This window comes from Nuphar pumila, chromosome 1 (genome assembly GCF_984573655.1).
Source record: "Nuphar pumila chromosome 1, dmNupPumi1.hap1.1, whole genome shotgun sequence".
In the NCBI taxonomy this organism is placed as follows: domain Eukaryota; kingdom Viridiplantae; phylum Streptophyta; class Magnoliopsida; order Nymphaeales; family Nymphaeaceae; genus Nuphar; species Nuphar pumila.
Window position 1 is genome coordinate 182,208,243 of NC_143249.1, and position 19,522 is coordinate 182,227,764.

The 19,522-nt window shown below is 37.7% G+C and overlaps 1 protein-coding gene across 1 annotated transcript; it reads left to right on the forward strand.

Moving 5' to 3' along the window:
* Positions 1-2,444: 2,444 nt before the first annotated feature.
* LOC149851584 (uncharacterized) lies at positions 2,445-14,341 on the forward strand. Its single transcript, XM_090008817.1, has 11 exons — positions 2,445-2,513; positions 2,609-2,734; positions 3,427-3,550; positions 4,342-4,472; positions 4,590-4,743; positions 11,056-11,234; positions 12,079-12,313; positions 12,622-12,714; positions 12,816-12,961; positions 13,053-13,160; positions 14,104-14,341. The coding sequence occupies exons 1-11, from the start codon at positions 2,445-2,447 to the stop codon at positions 14,194-14,196; spliced, it is 1,458 nt and encodes a 485-aa protein (XP_089864943.1). The 3' UTR covers positions 14,197-14,341.
* The last annotated feature ends 5,181 nt before the right edge of the window (positions 14,342-19,522 follow it).

Here is a 19,522-nt window from a genome sequence, read left to right on the forward strand (position 1 = left end):
AAATATTTTGTTATTAAAGAAAGAACTGAGAATCATTTAGTATATTTTGATACAATCAGTACGAAGAAAATGGCTGTGGATCCTCTTACTAAAGGGCTAACATCTGAATTATATTCTCAACATGCAATGAAAATGAGTCTATTTGATTCCTTTTGATGTATGCAAATAATATATTATGATTTATGTGATCATATTTTTGAAACTAAATTGATTATCTATGGTTTTATGCATTGTTGATTCTGTATAAAGTTCTTTGATTTTGAAGAGAGAATAACAAAATAACAATATTGAAAAGACTTATAGAATGAGTTAGGGACCAACCTCTTCATAACATGCTAAATACTTAAAATAAATAATATTATAGTATATAAAAATATGACATCTCATATAGATGTGTTCATCTCCATAACTCGTATGATTCATTCATGTGGTTCAGGAAACATATGAACCCATATGAAAATTGAATCAAGATAATAGTAAAGATCATCGATGATGTGTTTTTCCACATCAATAGGTTAAGTAGGAGGATCAAACCTGAATGTGACCAGTATCAACATGGGAGAGTCTTTTGGATTTTGGGGGTTACAAGAAACCCATTATGGACCTCCCAATGGATCTACCTATAAATAGGAGACCCATAGTAGTTTGATGAGGGCTACCTACATGATTTAGGTTTCTTTGAGTTTCTCGGGTTCAATGGTTTTGCTCACCTATCAACATTCTAGTCTGGGCTCATTGAGGGTGTTGATTGGTTGAAGAGAACGCCAATCACCCAGCTCCACCAAAGCCTCGTTCATATCATCCATGACTGCTTCTGGTAAGTGGCTCATCTTGATCAGTTTAAGCCAACAAGCCGTAGAACCAACCACCAGCCACTTACCTAACCCATATAAGGCCCACAGATCAGGTGCTGAAAATTATTTTGTTAAAGTCCAACATAAGCTGAAAATTATTCAGTAGGACCTAACCCATATAAGGCCCTGATCCAGATTATATAAAAGAATTTTATCATCCTAAATCTGAAGCTCAGATCCAAGAGACTGAGGCTAAACATATCACCGGGTATATTTCTGGGCTGCAGCATCGTCTAGGTATTATATGATGATGAATCTCCCCTCCCATTCTCAAAATTACCCAAACCCAAGTATATGAAATACAATCAAATCCCAATCTAAACATTTCTTCCTTAAAACCCATTCAGGATCTTTTTTTAGGACCCAAATCTAAGTGAAGAAGATTTGGATCCAAAACCATGTCTTGTATCTAAATCTTTTACATTGGATCATCCTAAATCCATTGCTGACCTTGGTAACCCTATACGGAAAACCTTAAGTTGGACCTAAACCCGAGCTCATTGAAACCAACCCAAACAAAACTTTTTCATGCCTTATCACCTAGTTACTCAATGCAGCTGATTTTTGACAGAAATAAAAAATACAATTAAAATGGTACTAAAATCAACCCAATACCAAAAGAAAACATGAGTGAATAGAAACCACACCAATAAAGTAATGGTTTGTAAGGTAAATCTTTGAGCGGGCTATACAATTTTCATGACAACCTGAGTAGTTGAGTAGTTTTTTTGGATGTCTTATGAATGCAAATCACATTCACAGCATTTTCTCAAGTTTTTACAAAACATGAGAAAGTGCAACTTGTGATTTTGTTTAACTTGAAAGTGGTACTCCCTTGAGACCTGAAAAAGTTGGTCACAAGACTGATTCTACGACCAACTTTTTCAAGCTTGATCAACTTTCTCAAGTGTGATGGGCTGATAGCTCACCCGATCCCATATTCCCGCTTTGGGTCCAAATGGGATCAGGTGATTGGAGCCGTCGTCTCTCGTCTCTGTCACCGAACATGAACACTAGATGTAGGGATGACAATGGATCGAATTTTATCTGATATCTGACTGAATTCGACTCGTTTAGTTGCATTTGGTAAGCTAAAATTACATTAAATTATAATTGGATACCAATATGGATTTGATTGTTTGTTACTAAACCCGAGAAATATCCGAGTTTGAAGGGTATCTGAATCGTTTTACATGTACAAAAAGCGGATCTGCTATGAGCTTTTTACCATCTGAATCTGAAAATTTGAATCCGTTTATCCAACATAGATTAATCAGATATGATATTGGATCAGTTTGGCGAATTAGTTGATCGTGGTGATCGCCCCCCATCACCTGATCCCATTTCAAATTCCAAACCTATGTCACAAGGACACGATTACATGAGTAAAAGGACACAACATACGCAGATTTTTGTGCAAATTTATATAAAAATAGCATACAAATGGACACGATACGAAGGCAAGTTGAGGAATCCCTGTGACCTATGTCCAAGCGATACCCAACTCGCGCCTTTAGCATTATTTTCAGTCGCGGGAGCTATAAATACGCCGATTACTCGTCGCGCCTTCGGAATTTGGACGCCAGAAAGATGACGCTCCTCTGCTTCGTGCTCGATCTCCGCAACTTGTCTCCTCCATTGCTGAAAGATCTGAATCAGGTCAAGACTCTCTCTCTCTCTCTCTCTCTCTCTCTAGGCCGCCGGAGTTCCTTTCATGACGACCTGTTGCACTTCTCCCCTTCTTCGCCGATCAGAGTTTGCTCCAACTAGCGAACCTGTACGCGGTCTCTCCGTCTAGATGCGTAGGCCGATCGGGAACTCTTCGTGATCCGATAGGTTTGTGCTATATCCAGAGAAACAGATCGTCTGGCTTCGATGAGGTATTCTGCATCGTGTTTTCACTAATTTTCAGAAATTTCTTCCTTGTCTAGCGATGCTTCCATGAAAAATCTGTGCTTTTGATGTCCAAGAATACTTTCTAACTTAACTCTGCATCTGGATTGTGTATTGTTAGTGTTTCATTGCGATCCTATGTTTTTCTTAGTGATTCACCTTTTTCGGTCTGTAATTTAATCTCATTTCAGTGAAAGCCGGCAGATCAGCACTGTATGTCGTATTTTTTATCTAACTGTTCTTTTCGATAATGCATCACAAATGATTTTAGTGATGTTTTTGTAGCCTTTCTGATAAGTCTGGCATGCCTTTTATTTTATTTTGTGCCTATTTAAGTTTGGAAAAATTACTGGACCTCAGTTTTCTGGACTTTTTGCATGATCTGATGTTCTTGCAGTTTTTTGCTAGAAAGTGCCAGATAACTAGACTTCAGATCTTTCTTCTTCAATTTATTTTATTCAGTTTAAAAATCTTGTTTTTCAGATCATTTATTACACTCGAGATTTTGAGTTTTTTTTTTCTAGTTTTCTAAAATTAAAAATGCTATAGTGGTCTTTTTCTTTGGAAATTAGAACAATAAGAATTTTTTTAATTAAAAAACAAATACGGGCATAATATAGATATATTATAAGCTTGAGATTTTTCATGTGCTTTTTCATTGATAAGAAGGCTTTGCCAGCTCGAGATTGCATACAGTCCAAGAGGGCAGTTTAATCTCCGTGACTTTCATCATGCTGTAAACAGCTTACCAGATGATTGCTTCCTCTCTGGAATGGATGCTTCGGAGATACCTAAAGCTGAAGGTCAGTATTTGTTTGTTGTTCTATGTAATATATTATATATTCTGGAAGTTGCTACGGAAAGGATAGTTGAGACAAGGAGTTGCAAATTCTTTTTGTGCTTCAGTGGTTGTACTTCAGTGGCTTTTACTTTTCATATTGGTCTGAAAAAAATTTGGGAATGATATGGATAAATTGTTCAAAATATTCTTTGTGATACTGATGAGATCTCAGCAACACAAAGGAGCCTCTCAGTTCTTAGGTCACAGACCTTAAGGATTGATAATCACTGGCCTACTCCCTTTTGGCGTTGAACTGGGATGTTTTTTTGGTCTTCCCAATTGGGAAGGAAATAATGGCGGTCACAATCCTAGACAGCAATAGCGAGTACTGATCATGGATGTCTTCACAAGCGCTTCCAATGAATGGTCAAACTTCATTTTTATGCTTACTGAATACTCTGAGAATGCTATCCCAACTCCCAAGCATAATGTTTTCTGTAGCCCTTTTGTTGTTGTATTTGGAATTTACTTTTATAATAAAGAAAGAATTCATGACTGAAAAAGATTTCAGTGTTTTTACTGCAGAGTTCCTCTAAGGTTTTTTTCTTCTTTTTTATTTAACAAAGCAATTGCGACTGTGTACTTATTGCAAAGATCCCTGAAATGTGTTTTGGGATGACACAATTGGCAAATCTTAAAATATAACATTCTGCCAAAGTGATGATCAGCACCTGGGAGAAATCATAAAATTTCCTTGTTTGAGTAACCCTACAAAATTTCTCATGTTGGTTTGGATGGATAATTTGTTGACAGTGTCAATACTCTCAAAGCTTCTCCATGGTGACTACCTTTATTCTTGGGGTGGTGAAAATACTACGAGGAAACTTTCTCTAATCAGCTCATCCTTACAAGAAAATATTGCACTTTCAAGAGAGATGCTTATGGTAAATACAACAAATCATGCAATTTTATACTGTTTTCTTTTTGTGGCTTTCACTTGTGAATTCTGATTCAAAACAAGCACAAGTTCATCTTGAATGACAACTAATGATTTCTTGTAGGATGCTGCCAGTAAAAGGGTCAAGATTGATTTTATACTCATAGAAAGAGAAGAAAAAAAGATCGATTTATCCAGCCAAGCATCTAGGAAGATCAAAGATTTACTTGATTGCATTTCTGACATGGAAAACTGCGTGTTCAACAGGTACCCATGGGGTAAGCATACACTAAGGAAAATTGTGGAATATCTAAGTTCGTCTCGATGATGCAAAAAGCAACTCGTATCAAATTCATTATTGGCAGGTGTCTGCATCCAATTGGAGTAGTAGATGGTTTAGTCAAATGAGGATTTGTCCATGTAAATTCAATGACAAACATGTCAGAAACCATTCCATATCAAATAGTTTGTTGAGCTTGACTGGGTTTAGGATTATCGTACAGCTTCTATAAGTCCATGATTTATCTTATTTGGATCTGTCAGAACACACTGATTCAACCTGATCTTTAGTAAAATCCAGACACTGCCAATTGATATACTAATAAATGACCAGTATAGCAACACTACACTTGCTCTCTTCAATCCAGATTTTAGAATTATATACTGAGATTGACCATGCTATATGGTTTTTTGTCAGGCGGGATTTTTGCTGGTTCTGCCACAAGTTACCTCAGCCATTTGTTTTGCAACTAACAAGTCATAAACCTAGTTGATAATGTATTTTCCCCACCGAACATCATTGATTAGCCTGCTAAAAATGATTTCATTATGCACATCTTCTACCATTTAAAATAACTTATCAGTGGTTTCTCCTTGCTCTACTTCTAAAATGGCCTGGGATACCTGTTAAAAATAAAATTGTATTCAAATACCCGATAAGGGTATTTTTGTCTTTTATCATATAGTACAGTCCACTAGAGACTGAAATGTAATTTAGCATTGTAACAAATAAACTGTCATACAACTTAGGCACAACAGTCAAAATATGACTGTTGGGCAGCAGTCCAACTAGACGTTGGACTGCCACCCAACAGTCATAATAATGACTGTTGGAAGGCAGTCCAAAGAGCTGGATTGCCTCCCATGTGTTGGAGTGAGGCTCTATAAACTCCCTTGTTATTCCTCAGTGCTTTTAGAAGCATTTGAGGGTTTTCTCTAGAGTTTTTTTCCCATCTTATAGGCTTGTATGCCTCTTGTGCTGTTTTGGTATTTTTATCTCTCTTGAGATTGTATTTGGTCCATTAGTGACCAACTTTAAGTGAGTTTATTAAAGCCTTTTGTTGGCATTGTGTTTGTTTCACTATTGTTCCATTACATGGTATCAGAGCTAGGCTCTTGAAAGAAGGAGAATCTCGTGAAGGAAGTGTTCTTCGATCATTGATCATTCCCTATCTCCTCTATTCTAAACTCTAAGTATTCATTATGGGAGAAAGAGAGTCCGCCACCGTCATCACCTACAAACTCAATGAAAACAACTACTTGATGTGAGCGACGGCTATAGAGAATCATATTAAAGGAAAAAAATTGTGGGGTTTTGTTAGTGGTTCTACTAGTGAACCACAACTCAAATTAACTAGAAGAGAAGGAGATCAAGTCAAAGCTTTGTCCGAAGAAGAAGAAGAAAAAGCCTTAGAAGAATTCTAAAATAAATTGGAAGATTGGGAGGCAAGCAATGACAAATACTCTCATGGTTTATGAATACCATGGAGTTCAAGATCGCCACCAATATCATCAAATTCAAGAAGGCATGTGACGCATGGAGCTTTCTAAGAAGTACCTTTATCCAAAAGGATATGGCTAGACTTTATTATCTCCAAGACAAGGTACGTAATTCAAAACAAGGAGATAAAAGTGTATGAGATTTTTACGGTATTTTATCTCCTATTTGGGATGAATTAGCCATGTTGGAACCAAAATGGGAAGGTTCAGCTATTGATATGAGAAGGACCCAAATCGAAAGAGAAAATCTTTTCTCCTTTCTTTATGGCCTTCGATCGGAATTTGAGCAAGTAAGATCTTCCTTACTTCATAGGACCACTTCTCCTTCTATAAGTGAGGCCCTTGCTCAAATTTGTCAAGAAGAGACAAGACTTGGAATGCACAAGTCTAATGATGAGGTCCTTGCCATGGCAAGACCCAAAATTTTTGTGAAAACATATAAACCACCTCACTTTGAGAAGAAGTTCAATGGGGAAGGACACAATGGAGGATGATACAAGGGAGGATACAAAGGAAAAATTATTTGTCATCATTGTAAGGAACCCGAATATATAAGACCAGAATGTCCCAAATTTAAAAAGGTGGCCGCCTTAAGTGAAGAACCTCAAGAATCAATAAAAGGGGGCAGTTTCAATGAATTAAATCTTGCTCAAATAGCAGAAGCCGTCTCACAACTTCTTAAGGCTGCACCTTCTACATCCAGAGCTGCCATCTCTTCTTCGTCTCCTCTAGGTAAGACCTCTTGGATTCTAGACTCAGGTGCTTCTTTCCACATGACTCATAATGAATCTCTATTATCCGATTGCACTAAATCATATTTCTCATGTGTGTCAACTGCCGATGGTACCTCTTTAAAAGTCAAAAGTTTAGGAAACCTTGATGATATTTCAAAAAAATTCTTTGTTCCAAAAGTGAGAGTCATTCTCAATCTGGATTTAAATATTTTTTCGGTCTCTCAAATTGCTGACTATGGTTGTAAAGTATTCTTCTCATCTAAGGCGTGTTGGGTGCAGGATCTCCAGCCAGGGAAGCTGATTGGGCAAGACCATAGACGATGAGACCTTTACTACATGGATTTCCTGTGTTTACCAAAATACTCGTTTTGTAATCATGTCAAAGACATTAATATAGATCTTTGGCATAAAAGATTAGGGCACCCAAGTATATCCAAATTATCTCTTTTTCCATTTTTGGAAAAATTTTGTAAAGTTAAAAATTTTGTATGTGAAGATTGTGTACTTGGAAAAATGCAAATGATACCTTTTGGGTATAGAACCTTTGTGACACATAAATTTTTTGAATTAGTACCTTCAGATGTGTGGGGTCCCGCCCCTGTTATGTCAAAAGGTGGTTATTTGTACTATGTTACATTTATAGATGATTTTAGTAGACATACTTGGATTTACTTTTTAAAACTCAAATCCGAAGTTTTTTTATGTTTTAAAAACTTTCATAATCTAGTTAAAAATCAATTTAAAACAAATATTAAAGTCTTCCGCTCCGACTTTGGGAGAGAGTTTCTTTCAAATGAATTTCAATTATATCTAAAAAAACATGGAATTGTGCATCAAAAATTATGCCCTAGGACACCTCAACAAAATGAGATTTCTGAAAGAAAACATCGTCATATCATTGAAACTGCTAGAACCCTACTTATTTCAAAAGAAATTTCAAAGCAATTTTGGGTTGAAGCTGCCCTAACTGCAGTCTATCTAATAAATAGAATGCCTTCTCAAACTTTGGAAAACAAGTCTCCTATTGAAAAACTCTTTAAAATTTCTCCTGATTTAAAAAGGCTAAGGGTATTTGGTTGTAAATGCTTTGTGCTTCTTGAAAAATATAGCAAACTCTCTCCTAAAGCCATAAAATGTGTCTTTCTTGGTTATGCAGATAATAAAAAAGGATATCGATGTTATGATAAAACAAATGATAAACTCTATGTTTCTAGAAATGTTATCTTTCTAGAAAATGACAGTGGATTTGATTTTGAAGTTCCTAAGGAAGAATCCGAGTATGCTTTTTTGATTTGTTACCCAATAAAGGTATTAGTAATGATATTGAAACCTTCGAGTCTATTAATGACTCAAGTAGTGAACCATCTCAAGATCTTCTTCAATACTCTAGACGAAATACTGGGGAGCATCCATGTGCCCTTGACAGATATAATTAATTAACAAATACTGAAGAAACTAGGGTTAGAAGGTCAGAACTAACACATAGGCCTCCAAGTAGGTTTGTCTCATATGAATCCTTCTTACCAAACTACAGGGCATGTCTTCTAGCCATTCATTCCTATCATGAACCATCAAACTATAACGAGGCCAAAAATATAAACGAATGGATTGAAGCCATGAAAATTGAATTAGATGCATTACACAAGGCTCATACTTGGGCAATTCAACCTCTTCCTATCGGAAAGAAGACAATAGGGTGTAGATGCGTGTTTAAAATTAAAACAAAAAGTGACGGGTCTCTTGAGAGATATAAGGCAAGACTTGTAAAAGGATATTCTCAAGAATATGGTATAGATTATGAAGAAACCTTTGCCCCAGTAGCTCGTATGACTACAGTTAGAACTCTAGTTGCTATAGCATCCATTCGAAAATGGCCGATATACCAGTTAGATGTTAAGAATGCATTCTTGAACGGAAACTTAAATGAAGAAGTATATATGGATCCTCTCCCTGGTCTGTCTATTGAAAAAGGCATGGTCCTTCGTCTTCAAAAAACCCTATACGGGCTTAAACAAGCCCCTAAAGCATGATATGATCGGTTCAGTGGTACGATATTAAAACTTGGATTTAAATCTTGTTACACTGATACTGCTCTTTTTGTGAGATCTACAGGTACCTCATTGATCATTCTTCTTTTGTATGTTGATGATATGATCATCTCAGGGAATGATAAAAAAGAAATTAAAGATATTAAAATTTTGCTTAAAAAATCTTTTGATATGACTGATCTTGGTTTTTTGAGATACTTTTAGGAATTGAAGTAGCCTATTCACCAAGAGGATATATTTGATCTCAAATCAAGTTTGCAGCTGATATTGTTGAGCATTCAGGAATCACAGACACAAAATATGTTGATACTTCTGAAGTAATAAATGTGAAAATGCGAGCTGAAGATGGAGTATTATTAGATGATCCAACCCCTTATCGACAACTTATTGGATCGTTGATGTACCTGTCCATTACAAGGCCAGATATTGCGCATGCTGTACATTCTGCAAGTCAATTTCAACATGTGCCAACAACCGTCCACATGAGTGCAGTATTAAGAATAGTTTGATATATCAAGAAAACTATATCTAAAGGACTATTCTTATCATCTTCCTCATCTTTAAGTCTTATTTCTTACACTGATTCTGACTGGGGAGAAGATCCCAATAACTGTCACTCAACTACTGGCTTTTGTGTGTTTTTAGGTGATTCTCTCATTTATTGGCGATGCAAAAAACAACAGAAAGTGTCTTTATCCTCTACGGAAGCTGAGTACAGGGCAATGACTACCACAACCACTGAAGTTGTGTGGATGCGAGCACTACTTTCCGATATGGGTGTTGATGTTTCAGAACCTTCAAAGCTATGATGTGATAATAAAAGTGCCATCTATATAGCCAGCAATCACACATTTCACGAGCGAACAAAACACATTGAGATGGATTGTCACTATGTTCGCGAAGAATATTTGAAGGGGACCATTACATTGCCATATGTCCAGTCCGAATTTCAGATTGCAGACTTCTTCACCAAAGCTCTTCCACTACCTCAATTTTTGTATCTTCTTAGCAAACTTTCGGTGATTTCCCCATAAGTTTGAGGAGGAGTGTTAAAAATAAAATTGTATTCAAATACCCGATAAGGGTATTTTTGTCTTTTATCATATAGTACAGTCTACTAGAGACTGAAATGTAATTTAGCATTGTAATAAATAAACTGTCATACATCTTAGGCACAACAGTCATATTTATGACTGTTGTACACAACAGTCAAAATATGTCTGTTGGGCAGCAGTCCAACTAGACGTTGGACTGCCACCCAACAGTTATAATAATGACTGTTGGAAGGCAGTCCAAAGAGCTGGACTGCCTCCCATGTGTTGGAGTGAGGCTCTATAAATAGAGCCTCACTCCCTTGTTATTCCTCAGTGCTTTTAGAAGCATTTGAGGGTTTTCTCTAGAGTTTTTTTCCCATCTTATAGGCTTGTATGCCTCTTGTGCTGTTTTGGTATTTTTATCTCTCTTGAGATTGTATTTGGTCCATTAGTGACCAACTTTAAGTGAGTTTATTAAAGCCCTTTGTTGGCATTGTGTTTGTTTCACTATTGTTCCATTGTACCTTGTTTCATTACAATACCTTCCCACTTGAATTTTTTTCTTCAAGTTGAACTACTGGCTAGAGGTTCTTTGGAATCCAAAAGCTGAAAGGAAAATCATCAGTCCAGTTAAATTTAGAAACTTATGGCATGCATTTGTCAAATGAATTAGACAGGATGTTTCTTATGAAAAATGTTCTATATGCTTTGAAGATGATATAAGATCCTTGACAGGAGATGCTTGCTTTAGCTGATTTCTTCTGTTGAATATGGGAATGTTTTAAGATTAGAAAGATGATAAATGAGACCACCACACATTTCTGTATTTTGACCTAGAAATAAACGGCAGGGTGTCTCTGCTTGCAAAACCAAGTGTATCATATCTTGGGAAGTAATAGTGAACCTTGACCTGACTATTTCTAATTCTGCACGAGTATTACTCTCAATGCTTCTTGGACTTAGTGAAATTATTTAATGTACTTTTATTTATCTAGACGATTGGATATTCAGCGGACTTATCAAAAGTTGGCTTCAAGAGCTTAAGGGTGATTTCAAGGAACCGTTGCAGGCAAATTTCTACTTCAAGAACTTCATAACAGATTCTGTTGATCATTTATCCTGCAATTTGTTTGCATCAGCGGTTCAGATGCTGGATGGTTTTGTTCCTTGCAAGGTTTGTTGACGTGCATTGGTCATTGTGAATTTGAAATAAACATGCAAAAGATTGTTGAATTGAAAGATCTTATATGAAAATGCAAAGGTAGATCTAGGTGTTTTCATAAACGCTAAGTGCAATCTTTCTGTACATGGGAAAGTTAGCTTGAAGATGAAGGCATAAAAAACAATTAGGCTAGAAATGCAAAAATAGGATAACAAACTAGAAATCCAGAAGTAGGACAACTTAAATCTGAAAAATAATAAACATAATTCCATGCAACTGTTCTTGGGTTTTTATTCCTCTTGGAAGTACTTCCCTAGATTCTCAACTAGTTAGAACATGCCTTGGTTTATATATCCCCTCAGTTATAGGTGGTCTCTTAGTTCTTTTGACTGCTCTCTTTTCAGCTTGATCACCTAAGATGAATGACGTTGAAAACTATGATAAGGAGATTTTTAATTGTTTTCAGTGGTCAGGTACCGACACTGTAAAAAGAATATTATTATCTCATCTTGAATACAATCTACAAAGGGTACAGCTTTTACTAACCTTAAGAAAAAAATTTCAGCATACATACAATGACTCTGTCCAAAGACTTAATGTCTGAAAACTATAAAAAAAAGGACATTGTAAACTGCATGCTACTACTGAGAGAACAGTTGTTTATGGTTCCACAACTACTTCCATTATTGGATTCCAATCAAAGCTTCTGAGAAGTATAGCAGATACCAAAAATCGTACCAAGAAAAAGGGTGTTACATTGTGGCATCAACTTCACTTTGGGGGATTTTTCTTCCGTTCTTTCTTCGATATGCTGTTATTCATTAACATAAGATATTCTTTGAATTTTTTTGAACAGACATGCAGATGTCATGGCTTACCCATCGATGGCACCACTGGTAAAACAAACATGTTTTGTCCAGCCACAAACCAAGAACTTGCTTCCATTGAATTGGTTCAGACAGGAGTGAAGATTGGAGAACAAACAATTTTGTATCTCCCCTCCTTCCAAAGTTTCTCAGAGCCTCAAAGAGTTCATGGGTCCATCACATTCAATGTCATTGAACGGACCAACTTATTTTCTTTGAGTGAAGGTATAATTGCTCTGGAGGATTGTGTTTGTGTTGTGTTTCATATCATTAATAATTCTCTGTGTAACATATAGTCTTGAGCTCTTAACAACAGGATTTTGTAATGTGCATCCTATCCAAATCTATGTTATTGCTATTGTGATTGATTCGGTTTCTGACTAAATAAACCAGGGGCCTTAAGTTTTGATGTAAATGCCACATTATGCTTCACTTGGACAATGACATTTATGCGCCCATATTTTCTGGACTGATGAAAATATCCTTTATACCTGGCCTCCTGTTACTAATTTCCCTTTTCTAATTTTCGGCAGGTGTCATACTAGGAACTTCATACCTTGTGGTCCCTCATGATGATATTGGAACATCTTCAACTGAATGTGGGAAAGAGATGCTGAATACTCAGCGTAGGGAAAAACTTGTGAAATTGATGCTGCTCATCCTGCTCTATTTTTGGTGGTCATTGATTTGTACTGACTCCTGCTTTGCATATTCCAAAAAATAGCAGTTTTTTATGGTATTTGTGGAGCGTTACATTCTTTAGATCAGGGACTAGTATGCATTTCAACCTGCAATACAGACACAATGAAAGAATCAAGCTTCAATCATTTTTATCTTCTTCAGCCCTCAGACAAAGGCCCCATGCTTTTACGGGTGCAGTTTTCTTTTTCTCCTGCCCCATTTTGTAGCATAAAACCATCTATAGTGTGATGTGTTTATGAGATCACAGAAATTGGTCTTGCAGAAGCTTGCTGGAGCAGAGGAAATTATGCCTATTCCTAGTTCTGCTGGATCATCACCATCCAGTGTGGCAGCAGAAATTGAGAGCTCCATTCAAGCCAACTTATTGAAGGTATTCCATGTTCTCTTATTTGCTGAAAATTGCTAGAATACATTAGTGTTTCCTTTGTTATCTCTGGCCGATGATCCACCACACATATTGATAGTTAACACATTGTTTGAAGGCTATGTAGCACAGACTCTTCTAACAGGGCACCACAACCGCGTGCTTGGACACAGCTTCCTTTGTGTTAGGTGAAGTCAACCACACTGAGGTCCATTTCTATCCAAAAGTAGATTCAGTTAACCCTAATCAAGTCCATTTTTATCTGTATTATATATATAAATACATAAATGCGCACACATACACATAGTGTTAATGTAAAACTGTTAAAAATTATATATATACCCTCCCCTCATCCTCGCACCCAAGTTTTTTTAAAGTGACGCATCACTGCATCCACACCCACACCTATGTGACATAGTTTGAAGGGGATCTTCTTGTGTTACTAAATATAATACCAGCTAACTCAAGCTACTGAACTTGTTTGGCAGAACATACTGGTTTCATTAGGAGACAACCCAATAGACACAGGATGACCTGACAAGGCGTGTTTTTTACCTGGAAAGGTGTCCGTTGCGTGTTTTGAAAACTGTTGTCTTAGCAGACTCAATAGGGTAGTCATGAACAAATGGGCCAACACTTGAGGCTCATTTGATCTCAAGCAGAGCCTGGATCCAACTTTTGCCTATCCTAAATGATCCAAATTTCAGACCTACCAAATATTGAATGACTTCAGACCTGACCTGACCTATGGTCTATCAGAGTCCAAGTGACGACAATGCATCATACATATAAATACACACAAATGTGCATCTACAGCACCTGTGAAGCAGTCTCATTCTTCCCTTCATACTATGCTTGGAAAAGTAGCCAAGGATCATGAACTTGCAAAAGTCATTTCATTTTTTCTTGGCAAAAGTCATGCCAACCTTCCAACTTGTTTTTTTTTTAGATGGAGTTAAGAGACTACAATCCATTACAGCATGAGCTTGGATTTCACATGAAGCTAAATGCGTTTGTAAAAGAAAGCCTACAAATAGGGTAACATACTGAGATTCCCTCTTTCCTCCCTTTACAAACAAAACCTTTCCAAGCGTCCTCAGGCACAGAAATCATTCTTCTCAGGGCATTAGCTCCAAGACAAAGTAAGCCAACCCCCAAGCCTAGCACTCAGAAACCTCAACTTCCAAGACCCCCTGTTCTGAATAGTCAATTTGAAGAGGACGGATTCATTCTAACACAGCCTATTGATAAAGAAGAGGGGGAAGCATGTGTTGACGATGAGTGGGAGCAATTAGTTGTTAATGAACTGAGCGGTAGCCTCTCCCCTGCTTTCCAGTCAATCAAAGAAAATGAAGTTAAATCCCCTGAGAAGCCTCTTGCTGAAAAGACTTCAAGTATTCTGGAAAGATTGGAACCCCCAAGAAGCCAGAAACCGCATTCATCTTCACCAGTTGTGTCTGTTTCCAATTCCATGAAGCAGATGGCTGCACCTGCTTGTGCGTTACTGAAGAAGCCATTGGTACCATTTGATCAGAATGATCACGAAAGAGTGTACTCCTTAAGCCAACCACTGAAGCCAAACTTTCAGCGATTCAAACGAAAACTGAGGTGAGGCTTTTAATTGTTCATAGTGCATTAAATCAGGAGTCAATGGACAAGAATAAGAAACCTCTTCACCTTGCTTTCAATAATATGGTATGCATATGCGTTTGTGTTTGTGTTTTCTGGCTTGCTCTCTCTGAAAATCCAAGAACTGATTCTTGTGTATCATTTGAAGATGAAAGAACTCCGAGTTACTATAATCAGAAGCGATGACCTGACACAGGTATTTTGACATGGTCTGAATGCAATGTTGAGCACCTTGATAATTTTCTTGACATTATGAGCTATCAGAGAGAAACATGGTAGGAGAAAACCTAGTTACTTTTCATATTAAAATAAATACCAATTCTGTCGCCGGAGCATATTCGTATCATGGAAGCTTTCCTGTTTGCTTTATGTTTCTAGAAGAGAATGCTTCATATGATTTCAATGCAATTCTGACATGCATTTCTCACTCGCTCGCATCACTTTTTTTTTTAAAAAATTTCTATATAAGTTTCTCTTAGGAATGCTTTAAATTATCACATAATAACTTAAAAACATAATGCTTGAAACAAAAAAGCAAAAGACAACTTTAGATCCTTTATATGCTCTGTGCTCTCACTTGTGTTAGAGACTTCTTATGGTCGATCATCTTTTGCCAAAGCTTAAAATGTGGTTGTGCTGCTTCCTTGATCGCCATATCTTGATTTTTTTCTGATGATGATTGCGATATTTGTTTAGTAAAAATTAAGTATCAAGAGATGGTATGAAGCAAGATACACCACAAAGATTATGCTCACGAATATTGGATTAATCTTTTGATGTATTCACAAAATCAAAATCGGAATGCAAATACGTATCGATAGATGCCATTATGCGACGTGCTTGTGCATGGCGTTCTCCTCAACCTATCGACACCCATGATGAGCCCAGGCCTTTAAGTCGATGGTGAGCAGCACCCTGAACCCAAATAGAGTTACAAGTATATGGGCAATAGGCTAAGTTTGACTCTTCTCATCACACAACTTAGCCTTCCTTTTATGATGGGAGATAGGGGTGGTTACTGAATGTGGTTTCTTTACGTTCATGTAACCTCCACTCCATTAATACCTATTAATTGCCCACTAACCATAGTGGCAAACTGGGTCACCTTTTAGGTTGGACCTAGACTCAAAATGTCCAACATTTTTTTACTTGACCCATTGACACTAAAAGTATACTAAATCAAGGTTTATACTGTTATCTTGACTTAATTCTTCATGTGGGTTCACATGTTATCCTGTGTCACAAGAATCAATTATATGAGTCATTGGGATGGACACCTCTTTATGAAATGTCATATTTTCATGTACTACAATTCATTTTCAGTGCTTTAGCATGTTAAGATTACCTTGGTCTCTAACCTATTCTAATATTGTTATTCTGCTGTTCTCTTTAACCATATGAGAGATCATTTATGCAAAATCAACAATACACAAAGCCATAGAGAATCAAATCAGTTTCACAAATATGATCACATATAATGTATTGCCATATATCAGAAGAAATCAACCAGACTCATCTTTTTTACACGTTGAAAATATAATTATGGTGCTAGCCTTTTAGTAAGAGGATCCACAATCATTTTCTTCGTACTAATTGTATCAAAACATACCAAATGATTCTCAGTCATTTCTTTAACAATAAAGTACTTTAACTTCATGTGTCAACACGAGGTTGAACTCTTGTTGTTATTTAAGACACGACTGCTTCATTATCATAAAAAATCTTTAGTGGTCTCTCAAAAGAGTCCACTATACCAAGATCCAAAATGAAGCTTATAATCCATATGATCTAAGATAAAATCTCGTATAAAATCAATAATTTTTTTCCATTTTTTTTAGAAATTCCTTCACTATTCTGCAGTGAGAGATGACACCTTAAATATTCTGAGCAACTCGCGATTGCAAAAGCAACATGCTAAGATTATTCGAACACTCCCATTTCTCATGGACGTCCTTTTAAGCGCTTCCACTTCTCATACACAACCTTCAGAATGGTTGTTCTATTCTCCGTATGAGTGAAAGATAAATTACTCTATACGATATTTATATTGAAAAGGTAAATGTGAGACTTCTTATTATTTATCTTTTCTCAGACAAACATAAGTGAGTCATTATCATTCTACTTTGATGAAAACAACACTATTTATAGTTGCTCCGTCTTCTCAATTCACAAGGAATTGACTTCAGTTGGTGAAACTAGCAGATCATGTAATCAGAGTCAATTTAGCACTGTATTTTTTGGTATGAACATGCTTCATAGACTGGAATACACATCTACTATTGCACCCTGTATGAATTTGGAACACAACGACCTACCTTTTGGGTAAAATTGTTGTTTCATAAAGTCACACATAATCATAATAACAAATCTTAATATGGTCCACAGAATCCTCAATCCATGCAACTCAGATCACTTTAATGATTGCATGAGTCAGTCAATCAAGATCTTTTATCGAAATCATATTCATATTATGGAGCATGCCCATGAAAACATGTTAATGCATGTATATTCATGATGAAATATATATTATATTGTCAACAATACAAGTTCATGCTTCAACTTATATGCATAAATTAATTTTGATGATAAAATGTCATGAATTTAATTATAATTTATGGTTAAAAACATTATACATAACTTAACCAACATAAAACACATGTATTAACATGCATAAGTCATGCTTTCTTAACATTAAATAATTATAAAACATAAAAAATAACAAAAACATACTCGTATGGGTAAAACCTGGGGTCCTCAACCTGGAACCAGTTTAAAAATACCCTGAACCGGTCTGAAACGACCCAAAACCGGTCATTTAAGGGTCTAAACCGGTTTTGAACTTAATGAATCAATGCAAAAACATAAACAAAAGCTCATAAGACCCTATAACCGAATGAGAAAATCTTTGTCTTTTCATGAATTCATGAAAACATGGTCTCTACATCTCAAAACCGATGTAAAACCGAAAGGAACCGATCTAAAATAGCTCTGAATCGGTCCTGAAAAGGGCCATATCGGTTATTGATCTGGTTCATGTGTAAATAATGTTTGGACCCTATCCGATTCAATTCGGATATAGATTTGATCCATAACAGAAACCCGAATCGGATCCAAGCTCTGATCCAAATAATGGTCCCATTCCAAATCCAGATCCGTTCCACAACATGAACCGGGTCAAATCTAGGAAACTAGATTCGGACTAAATCCGAACCCAGTGCTAACAGGACTCATGTCGGACGCAGTCCAAACAGGACCCAGTCTGAATAGGACTCAGGTTTGACCCGGTCCATACAGGACTTGGGTCTGACTCGATCCATACAAGACCTGGGTCTGACTCAGTCCATATAGAATTACGGGTCTGACCCGATCCAAATAGGATCTAGGTCAGACCCAATCCATATAGGACTCGGGATCTTCGGATCAAATCCAGACCCGAAAACCAAATGGGTTCGGGTTCGAGCCTGGGTTAGGACTGACCCGATATCCGGGCAGACCTGATCCACCAAAAAGAAAAAATTGCGTCTGGATCGGGCTTGCCAATCGGGTCGAAAAACCCGATCTGACCTGGTCCACTATTTTGTAAAAGGAGACCCGAGGGCCTTTCAGTTTCTGTGTGAAAGGGCATTCGGTTTTCTCAAAAACCGAGAGCCATGATCGGCCTCAATTTATCCACGTCGCCGTACGACAACCTACACCGACGGTCGCCCGTCGAAGGTCACCTCCCCCCGATGACACCTAGTGCCACCGGCGAGAGGTAAGGTTGCTCTGAAGATTTTTTTTATAGATCTTCAGATATGTTGCCAGGATGGCTTTCGCCACCGGCGACCAAACGGCAAGGCCGACGGCCACAGGGATCTGATCCTGGCCCCACCGTCGACGACGTTCGGCTCTCCTCCCCAGTGATGCCCTCGGTGATGCTACCCAGCTAGGGGAAAAAGGAAAAAGGGGAACGACGCCCTGGATGCCGAACGGCCCCCGACATCGGTGAATTCGCCTGAGAAAGCCACCCCATGGCGATTGCGTACCATCGGCGTGTTCTCACCACCGACGCCGGCATTGAGAAGGGCTTCACCACCAGCCCAACCACCGTATAGTCGGGTTCCACGGTACATTGCTATAGTGGAACCCAACTTGAGTTCATTTTTTTTTATAAACCGAACGCTTTCAGTTTCCCATAGAGAAAGCGAAGGGCATCAAGTAGCGTCTGGTTGACCTATGGTTACCGGCACCGACGACTGGCCGAAATGTCACCGGCGACGGTGACCCCCCACACAGCCGATGGTTTCCCTCTGCCGGTGAGTCAGGGCGGAGGTCGACAGTGGCAAAAGTTGAAAAACTGCTGAAACAGGTTTCCTGTTTCTTCAGTGACCTGTCTCCGGCAGCAGATCTTGTATGCTGCCGGCCGGTGACAGCAGCCCAAGGCAAATGGCGATCGACATGTAAAAGCGACTCATCCGATAAACAAAAATTCGATGAGTATCGGAAGAACACCAACATACCCACACGCACAACAAAATGCGCGTAGCGTGGGCCCATAACCCGATGTTGGTGTATTCACAAAATCAAAACCGAAATGCAAATATGTACCGGTAGACACCATGCTAAGTTTGACTGTTCTCATCACACAACTTAGCCCTCTTTTTATAATACGAGATAAGGGGTGGTTACTGAATGTGGTCTCTCCACATTCACGTAACCTCCACCCCACTGATACCCATTAACTGCCTACTAATAGCTCA